This window comes from Brachyhypopomus gauderio, chromosome 9 (genome assembly GCF_052324685.1).
Source record: "Brachyhypopomus gauderio isolate BG-103 chromosome 9, BGAUD_0.2, whole genome shotgun sequence".
NCBI lineage: Eukaryota > Metazoa > Chordata > Actinopteri > Gymnotiformes > Hypopomidae > Brachyhypopomus > Brachyhypopomus gauderio.
Genome location: NC_135219.1, coordinates 10,496,369 through 10,506,368, shown reverse-complemented (window position 1 = coordinate 10,506,368; position 10,000 = coordinate 10,496,369). Strand labels below are relative to the sequence as shown.

At 47.4% G+C, this 10,000-nt stretch overlaps 1 protein-coding gene across 1 annotated transcript in view; it reads right to left on the bottom strand.

Annotated features, from left to right (window-relative positions):
* The window catches only part of igfbp3 (insulin-like growth factor binding protein 3), a 14,839-nt gene extending 8,502 nt beyond the window's left edge, over positions 1-6,337 (bottom strand). The window contains exons 1-4 of the mRNA XM_077017014.1: positions 6,217-6,337; positions 5,665-6,080; positions 1,686-1,969; positions 948-1,067 (exon numbers count right to left, since the gene is read on the bottom strand). Coding sequence (XP_076873129.1) covers positions 948-1,067; positions 1,686-1,969; positions 5,665-6,016 — 756 coding nt within the window. The 5' untranslated portion in view covers positions 6,017-6,080; positions 6,217-6,337. The remainder of the gene's footprint in view (positions 1-947; positions 1,068-1,685; positions 1,970-5,664; positions 6,081-6,216) is intronic.
* Between the last annotated feature and the right edge of the window lie 3,663 nt (positions 6,338-10,000).

Genomic DNA, 10,000 nt, shown 5'->3' with positions numbered 1-10,000 from the left:
CACTCTCTCTCCTCACTCTCTCTCTCCATGCCCCACTCACTGATCGATTTGTCAGTCCCCACATGCACCTCTCTCAATTTCATCCTCTTCAGTTCTCATCAAAGCAATGTAACTCCATTAAAATCACATCAAGTTAATGCATGTTAAACTGCTTGAGTACATATTTCCTCCATGTTGAGCTGTTTATGTACCAGACTTCTACTGTGTGTGTGTCTGTATATGTGAATGCATATGTGTGTGTCTGTGTGTGTGTATCTGTGTGTGTGTTTGTGCGTGTGTGTGTGTGTGTGTGTGTGTGTGTGTGGTGGAGGTGTGAGTTTGAGCATCCACTATATACTACCCTGTACCTCTCTGTCTGTATTTCTCCTGCTCTATCTCTCTCTCTCCATCTCTCTCTCTCACTCTCTCTGTTTGTCTTTTTTTCTGGCTCTTTCTTTCTCTCTCTGTCTCTTCCTCTCTCCCCCTCTCCCCCTCTCTCTCCCTCCCTCTCTCTCCCTCTCCCTCCCTCTCTCTCTCTCCCCCTCCCTCTCTATCGCTCTCCAACTCTCCAACTCTCCGTATGAGTCAGAGTGGAAGTGCCGTGGGGCCTGGTTAATGCAGGTAAATGGGAGAGATCAGGTCCTGGAGTCCCAGTGACTACGACCCGGTTCAGAGAGTTCAGGACTCATGCTCCTATTAGGAATAGCAGGAGCTTCCTGCTCTGCGAGACACTGACAAACCCCGTTGGCTCAAATTCACCCCCAACCCATTAAGCACACTCAGACATCCACTCTGACACTGCGTCTTCACGAGGAAATGGGGGAGAAGCTGTGAATTACTCACACATTAGCCAAACGTCCCACTTTCCACCAGGAATGTCCTCTTAATTCAGGAGACCTGATGCTCCTCGTTCGCGCAAACAGACACACTGTGGTTGCACTGTAGCTGGTTGCCATGGGACCACTCACCTGTTTTTTCTTGTAGAAGCCCCTCCTGTCACAGTTTGGAATGCGGAAAAATCGTGGGTTTAGCACGTTGGAAATCTTAAGACTCTTCAAAACACTCTCAATTTCTCTACGACACGGCCCCTTAAAACACACAATTATAAACACAATCAGTCAAAAAAAATTAAAACATGAAACAAACTTTTTTCTCTTTTTTTTCCTCTTATTTCAGTAACACACTTCAAAGTTGCAACAGCTGACACTGATAAAGTTAATCACTATTATTATATTACTATACTATTAAACTCCTCTAGTAAATGCTTTACACACAAATCTACCTATAGTGTCTGCACTTTGATACAATAATGACATTTGAAAAATATACAATAAAAATGTTCTAATATAAAATAAATGATCTAATGTTTTTTTCTTTCCTGTCAAATTTCTATTTTGAGAAGTGATTAGCAAATTCATTATAGTGGACTATTTTTATTCTCAGAAATTATTATTATTTTTTTAAGTTTATTGATGCTGTATTGCATTTTATGACAAAATTTCCTCAGAATTCTTTAAATCATCTGTCACCTGCAAGTATCAAAACCGTCAGAACCATCAGAACCGTCAGAACCGTCAGAACAGTCAGAACAGTCAGAACCTTCAGAACAGTTAGAACAGTCAGAACCGTCAGAACCTTCAGAACAGTCAGAACCTTCAGAACCATCAGAACCGTGCCTTGCAGTCAGGAGGCGTAGGAGCACTTACATACTCAGCTTCTCTCTTGGACTCCAGGCTGAAGTTGTAGATGTCGGTGTGGACTCCGCTGGACACTGACTCCACTTTGTAGCTCTGGCTCTTCTTGGTCTGCTCCTTCTGGATCATACCCAGTTTGGTGTGGAGCAGTACCCCCTTGGGGTCCACCACTGTCCTCTGGTCACTCACACCGCCCCCTGTGGTCATCGCTGTGCGCTGTGCTGTGTCCACTTCCGTGGTGACGGACACCATGGTGGTGTTGAAGATACGTTGATCATCTGGCTCTTCGGGGTTATCTAGGAAAACAATGTCATAGATCAAAAATATGTACACGTGTTATCCATATCCATATATATCTCTGTTTCATGTATAAAATCTGGTTGTTTAAGGGGTTTCAGATATGCTTTGGAGACACTTCTGTTGAGCAAAGAACCGGAAAGTCTCAGCATTGACTCAGTGAGACATATGGGGAGAATCAGTGAGAGAGACAAAAGGAAGAGAAAGACAAAACAAAAGAAAGTTGATGATGATGATGATGATGATGATGATGATGGTATTATACTGCTATAACAATACAACTAATTCACAAAGAAGAAGGGCAGACTACCTGACCAGAAGAAGAACACATTTCTGCCTGCTAACCCTAACCTTACCACTAACCCTAATCCTAACCCTAACACTAACCCTAACCCTGTGGTCAGAGTTAGGACAGTTATGGCAATGAGTTTGGGCAAAAACACTCCCCATTCCTTACACACACCTTTGCATCACACCACTTCTAATCTAATAAAGTCAAGTATTCTGCACGTTTGATAGTGGATCAAAACACTTAGTAACACTTAATCCTACAGTCCTACAGACCCAGTAAAGCCAACGTGTGTCTCCAGTTGGAGACGTTATTCCTCCAGCATCAGAAACAAATGAAGCAACGATGGACACGCTCCCCCACGCTCCCCACGCTCCCCCACGCTCCCCCACGCTCCCCACGCTCCCCACGCTCCCCCACGCTCCAAACGCTCCCCACGCTCCAAACGCTCCCCACGCTCCCCCACGCTCCCCACGGTCCCCCACGCTCCCCCACGCTCCCCCACGCTCCCCCACGCTCCCCCACGCTCCCCCACCATATTCCACCGTTCATCTGCCAAACCTTATGAAGATTACACCCAGTCTGCTGCCTGTCACACTGTGGCTCCTCCCTCAGCTGCATCTTCATCCGTGGTGACTTTCTGACCACACACTGGACATTTCTGGGTGCCAGACCACTCCCACTCTCAGCCCAGCACATCGAAACAGTCCAGCGACATGTTCTCATATCATGTACTCATCATGCCTGATGTACTCATATCAGTGTCAGGCCTGTTTCTACTTCCCTATCATGTCGGTGTGAGTGCCGTGTTCGGAATGGAACGGTCCATCACGCAAATGATGTCCACTAAGCAGTGGTGAGCTGTGATGACCACTGATAAACAGAGTTGAGACTGTGTGTGTGTGTGTGTGTGTGTGTGTGTGTGTGTGTGTGTGTGTGTGTGTGTGTGTGTGTGTGTGTGTGTGTGTGTGTGGCTAGGCCAGACTTTCAGCCATACAGGCAGGGGAAGCCAGTGACACCACAGTTCCACCATACCTTCATTAACAATGACATAACGGAAAACAACACCAACATAAACATCCTTGTAGTTGTGTAAACAAAGTCACTTCTTTCAATGACAACATGTAATCAGAGACAAGTGTAATGAAATCATGGCTGAAACCTGCTTTTTTAAACTGGAAAACAGACAAGAGTCATTTCCAGGGTAGAGGGAGAAAATAGAATGTCGTCTAATTCAGGAAACAGCAAAACATCAATATTTACCCCCAATGTAAACTTTTATAACTTTTTATGGATGTTCCCAGCAACACATTGGCCTTTATAAAAACACTTAACCTCATGTATTTGTTCAATCCTGTGCAAGTAAACAATTTAACATACAACGCACACACACACACACACACACACACACACACACACACACACACACACACACACACACACACGTGCGCGTGCACGCACGCACACACACACGCACGCACGCACACACACACACACACACACACACACACGCACGCACGCACGCACGCACGCACTCATATACACAGAGGCTCATGTGCACAAAATACACAGGCAAAAGGGTCAAGAAGGAATCAAAAAGACCTTGGATCAGAATTAGCAGAATGAGGTTTTAAAAAAAGAAAAAAAGCACTAGTTTTTCTTCTATAATGCACAGGTCTACTGAGCTGATGTAATTCCACTTGTTCACCAGCAGGGGCTACACCAGGCGACTTTGACCCCCTTCAGGCTCAAGCTGAGGACTGATGTGCTCTGCTCATGAAGAGGTGTGTAGATACATCATGAACAGGGCTCTGCCACCTCTGGTCCCGGCCCACTCCGGTGGCACCAGGGCTCATATGGCGCTGTGCGGCTGCTGAGGCACCGAGACCACAGCGTGTACCAGCGGCACGGCTTGTGTTATGACAGAAATGTGGGGTGGAGCAACGGCCACCATGGAGACGCAGCCGCGCTCGCTGGTTGGACGAAGTGTGTAATTACCATAAAGTGTGGCATGATGGATGGGCAGGACTACAATTAAAGGGCAACAGAAGGGAAGAATGAGGTAAGACCGTGGTGTACCATGACTGGCACCCTCTGCCTTTTAGCAGTGATCCTGTGGCCTAACAATAGCTTATATGTTATATTGTCACAGTTGATTGCTCCAACACACCACGGTCGCCTCATATGTTGGACAGGATGGGAAATCAGACTCACTGGGCCATAGAGGGGCTCACTGCTGTGATTACATCTTAAAACACCATTTGGGCCAGACTGCGTGTGTGTGTGTGTGTGTGTGTGTGTGTGTGTGTGTGTGTGTGTGTGTGTGTGTGTGTGTGTGTGTGTGTGTGTGTGTGTGCGTGTGTGTTTGTGTGTGTGTGTGTGTGTGTGTGTGTGTGTGTGTGTGTGTGTGAGTGCATGCTTGGGGGACTGTGTGGGTGCATTAGTATGAGGGCAGTGAACAGAAATGATGCCACGTTAATTGCATGTTACTGCATGAATTCTTTGACACAGGTAAGCGTCCACTTCACAAGTACGTCTCTATTCAACCATGCACACTATGCACTTGCGCCGTCAACGGTGAGATCCCGAGTAGGTAAACAGGGGAGAACGTCATACACAAAACACTGATCTCCGCTCTTCTCCGTGCACTAAAAATACACGCACGCGGCGTTCTTAACGATCGGGTTTGCTGAGCCAAATGTTAGTACCCCCACTGTGTACACTCGGCGCAGTCTCTACCTCACCATCCCTCTCCCTCTCGTTCTCAAATACACATACCGCACACACACAACGCCATAGAGGCGCTGCTGTGGCCCTCGACCTTGAACAAGGGCGGTAGTGTAGGGCCATCGGCCCGCGTGGCGGGGGACCACTGGCGGCTGGACTGAACGACGCGGCCAGGTGTTGCATGGCTACCAGAGGTCGCCGTGTCACGCCGATGGCGAATCCTCAAGGTACGCTTTCACCACAACTTAGCTATACGGATGCACGTCAAAGCTAGATCGAATAAGAATCCATTTCCATTTGCACGTGTGCAATCAAGCATGCGCGCATCAGCGGATGTGCGCGCAAGTGTAAAGACGTGATGTCTTTTGGAGCGTCATTACGCGGGTTGTTCCCTCTGTTAGATAACCTGTGCGGACCGAGATAACTGCGTTAATCACAGTACAGTAAACCGGGACCGACGCAGTTCCAAACGTGCCACAGGACGCGTGTTAAATCCGTGAGTATAATACTCAGAAAACAAACCACAAACATACAAAACAACCAAATGTAGGATAGAGTCAAACTCTTTTATAGACCAAACTTCAGATCGGGACATTCAACAGTATACAAAAAAGAAGGAAAGAATAATAAACACACACACACGGAACACACACGGTGGCTTAATTGTGTAACGCTTACCGGTGATTTGCGGTGGCACCGGGACGCCTCCGAGCTTTTTCAGGCACGCGCCGCGTCCCTCCAGGAGCGCTTGCAGCGGCTTGGTCTCTCCCGGGCGGTGCTGACAGGTCAGGCCGGAACCGCACCGGCCCGTGTACACCCCGCACGCCTGGCCCTCGCTCAACGCGCAGGTCAGGCAGCAGCCGCACCCCGGCTCGCGCACCCGCTCCGCACAGTCCCGGGGCAGCGGTCTGCACTGCACGAGCGCCCCGGCGTCGCACGGCTCGCAGCGCACCACGGGGCCCGCGCTCTCCGCCACACGCGCGAGTGCCGCGAGCAGCGCCGCCAGGCAGAGCGCGCACGGTCCCGTCATCTAGTCAACGTGCCGAACGAACCGGGCAGCGGTGCGTCACAGTCGAGCCTTTACGCGCTTCGGTCTGGTTTGGCAAAGCAAGAGAGGAATAAAACAACGTTGAGCGTTAGGAGCGTTGGAACGGCGTCCGGGAGACTTCACACCGAGAAGGTCGACGCACCCGGTGAATGCTGCACGGTGGCCCAAACAAACCGACGTACCGAGTTGTGCGCTCGAGGGGCTGTCACGTCGGTTTGACTGGACCGTACACCCCAGCCGAGCCGCTACGTCTCTCCATCTGTAACTGCGACTTGCTGGAACTTCAGGTTTTATACAGACAGGAAAAGCACGGGCAACAAGTCACTCCCCTCGGTATGAATTATGTAGACCATCCTTAGTCTTAAGGGACCGCGCACAATCTTAATGGACGCTTAGCGTGTATGAATCTGATAATGATATTGAGATTTAGAGGGACGGGCGCCAGAAAACGCGTTGTTACACAATACCAAAACTCTCTTAGAAATGAATCGTGTTTAATTTTTGTTTCTCAACGTAGCAATCACAAAATCACTTATATAATGAAAATCATTATGGTTTAAAGCCAAATACCACACTTTACTGGTAAAGTCATTTACAGTCTCGAAGATATGAAGTAAATGAGCGTGAAGGAAACGGACGCGTTTAACGTTACGCGCATGCGCCACAGTGCGTTCACAGGTAATCAGTTGCACCGTGATCGTGATCTTGAGTAAAACTGCACGATGTATCCAAGAAGACTGAAAATCGCACAGATATGTGGATAGTAACAGGATATTACAGGAAAAACTCATATTCCATGGACATACACATAATTATATAGGACCAACAATTAAGTTACTAGCAAATGGTTTGGTTATATTAAAAAACTAAGCAGCACTCTAATGTAGTTAAGCAACAGCAAGAAAAACATCTTGACTTATTTGTGTTGCCTTATCATTGCACCCAAACCAGATGGACATTCTGTTCTGTTCAAGAATTTTGAACAGCTTAGAAAAATGTCACTCAACACAAACTTTTCCTAGTTCCCTTTAAGCGGGTTATCCAGGATTGGCTGCTGGCTCAAGGACAGATGAGTGGGGAGGGCTTAATGCTTCAGAACACTCAGTTTTGAGATGGGGAGAAAACAACGCAAATACAGCGTGTGTGCATGCTTGTGTGTGTGTGTGTGTGCGTGTGCATACATTTGTCTGTATGTACATATATATATATATATATATATATATATATATATATATATATATATATATATATATATATATATATATATATATATATATATATATATATGTATGTTCATGACCTTATTTTTATACAACTGATATCCATCCATCCATCCATCTATCTATCTATCTATCTATCTATCTATCTATCTATCTATCTATCTATCTATCTATCTATCTATCCATCCATCCATCCATCCATCCATCCCTCCGTCCATCCGTCCGTCCATCCATCTGTCTGTCCGTCCATTTCTTTTCGTCTTTCTGTGGTGGTAGACCCGCCTAGCTGGGCCATAGGAGATGATTACAGTGTAGCTGGGCTGGTGGGTTATGTTGGATCGGCTGTGCGTCCTCACTGTGCTGCGTGCAGCCTGCAGTAACAGCAGCGTTCAGCTGCTAGAACATAGAGCAGCAGGTCTACTAGCCGAGCCCCGCACCGAGAGCACTGAAAACAAGCAGATCACCGCCCAGCTGCGTTCCAACAGCCAGCTCCACTGCTAAGTCTGCCTGTCCTCATTACTCAGCACATTTTCACTGTGATTTTTACCTCCTTCATGAATTCCACCCATTTGAGACTCCTGTACATACTCTGTCCCAGTCTCCAGAGGCATTCTGGGAATGGAATGCAGAGAGCTGTTCTGTTCCTCTCCCTGGTCTGAGGGTGGAGGGTGTAGAGTCTCTACACTGTAGAGTCTGCCTTTCCAGCAGCAGGGAGGAGTGGCTAGGGGGAGTGGTTAGGGGGAGTGGTTAGGGGGAGTGGTTAGGGGGGAACGTATGAAGCTGAACTCAGCCTCAGCAACTTCGGGAGTCCTTGAAGAGTCCCGTTCTAGGTCAACAATGCAAGTTTTGTACATGTACATATGTACATGTATGGGTGTGTGTTTGCATGTACATGTATATGTGTGTGTGTGTGTGTGTGTGTGTGTGTGTGTGTGTGTGTGTGTGTGTGTGTGTGTGTGTGTGTGTGTGTGTGTGTGTGTGTGTGTGTGTGTGCTTCTGAATGGTTATTGCAATAAAAGTGAGTGGAGGAAAGACAATGCAGCATGTTCTCATGTTCCTCACCTTTCTCCATCCTCTGTCCCTCCATCACTCCATCCCTCCATCCCTCCATCTTCCATCCTCTGGCCTGCTCATGGTCCTCCTCAGTTTGATCTCACCTTTCTCCTGCCCTGGGTCTCTCAGTGCGGACACTACATCCTTCATTAAAACATAGACACCTCCTGGTTCTGTTGTTATATCACGCAGTGAGAGAGAGAGAGAGGGGGGGGGGCAGACAGACAGAGCGAGAGAAAGACAGAGAGAGAGAGAGAGAGAGAGAAGGCCACATGCCACATTTAACCTACTAGATTACACATTTCAGCTGGTTTCCAACGTCCATGGCAAGATCACAACTTGTCAGTCACCTCTAACAAAAACCAAAGACCTCAAACTGCATTGTTCTGGTTCAAAACTGAGTTCTGGCTTAGTTTTTAAATGGACTCTGAGATTACAGTTTCATAACACTCTTTATTTGCTATGAAGCCAAAAGAGGTTCTGGATGTAACTATCAATTCAGCAACTGCTGAACAAACATATTTTGAGTATTTAATTGCTTTGTTTACAAATTTTTGTTGGTAAACACAATCAAACCTCTTGGATACTGCCTAATAAGAGGACAGGACCCCATGAGGCATGCAAAAGAATCTCTGAGACAGAATGGTTAAATACAACAAAGTTGATATAAACAAGATGGTTTTAAAAATCACAGTGTGGCTTTAAGATATGTAAACAAAGTTCTCAGATGGCCTAAATTGTAATGGCAACACGTTTAAAGACACAGCTCAAACAGATCACATTCGGTATCTTATGCCATCTCAGCCCTGCCAAACGTCATGCGTGTTTACACAGCGCAGAGACACGATCCAGACTCTGAGGACTAATTAAAACAGGAGGCAGGGTTCGCCTTCTTCTTTCTCCAGGCTAGAGCTGTTAAAGGATGAATAATGCCTTACCCCCAGTGCAAGCCCCCAGGTGGCCTGCGTAATACCTCCACCCAGGGGTGGAGTCCTCGCACCATCCGCACATGTGACCACCACTGGCGACTCCAGCAGGCCGTGATCTCGCCGTGTTCCTGGAGCCCTCGCCCTTTGGCAGAAGGCTGTAGATGAATGAAGGAAGTGACCAACCTGAGAAAGGCATTGTGGGAGCTGCAGGGGTCCCATTCTGGAGGTGGTTTACAGATCTAGTCCAATCAAAATGGGGCCTTATAGTGTCTTCAACGCTGTCGCCAGTAAGCTGTCTGGTCTCTCGTCTGTGTTAGAGACCACGCAGCCGTGCCCCTGCTGGACACCAGTGGAAAGCTACAGGAAATGGAAAGACTGACTACACAGTTCTAAAGCAACAGGTAGGGGTTAGTGCACGGCGTCCGAACGCACGCTCAAGGCTTAGTGGAAACAGATGGACGCTGCATAGGCTGACACACACTCACACACACATATACACACACACGGGCACAGACACACACACACACACACACACACACACATAACCAGAAAGGACTTATGTCACTCCTAAAGCACTTGGAACTTTATGGATGTCTTTGGAGCTTTGCTTGCAATGACACAGCAATGTGTGTTTGTGTGTGTATGTGTGTGTAATGTGGTTGCATCTTTATGAAGGCCCTCCATACATGGGCGTAAATAACACCCTAGGGTATTTAATGTGCTGCCATGTTTGTTTAAAACCAGTGACGTGTGCCCCCTACACC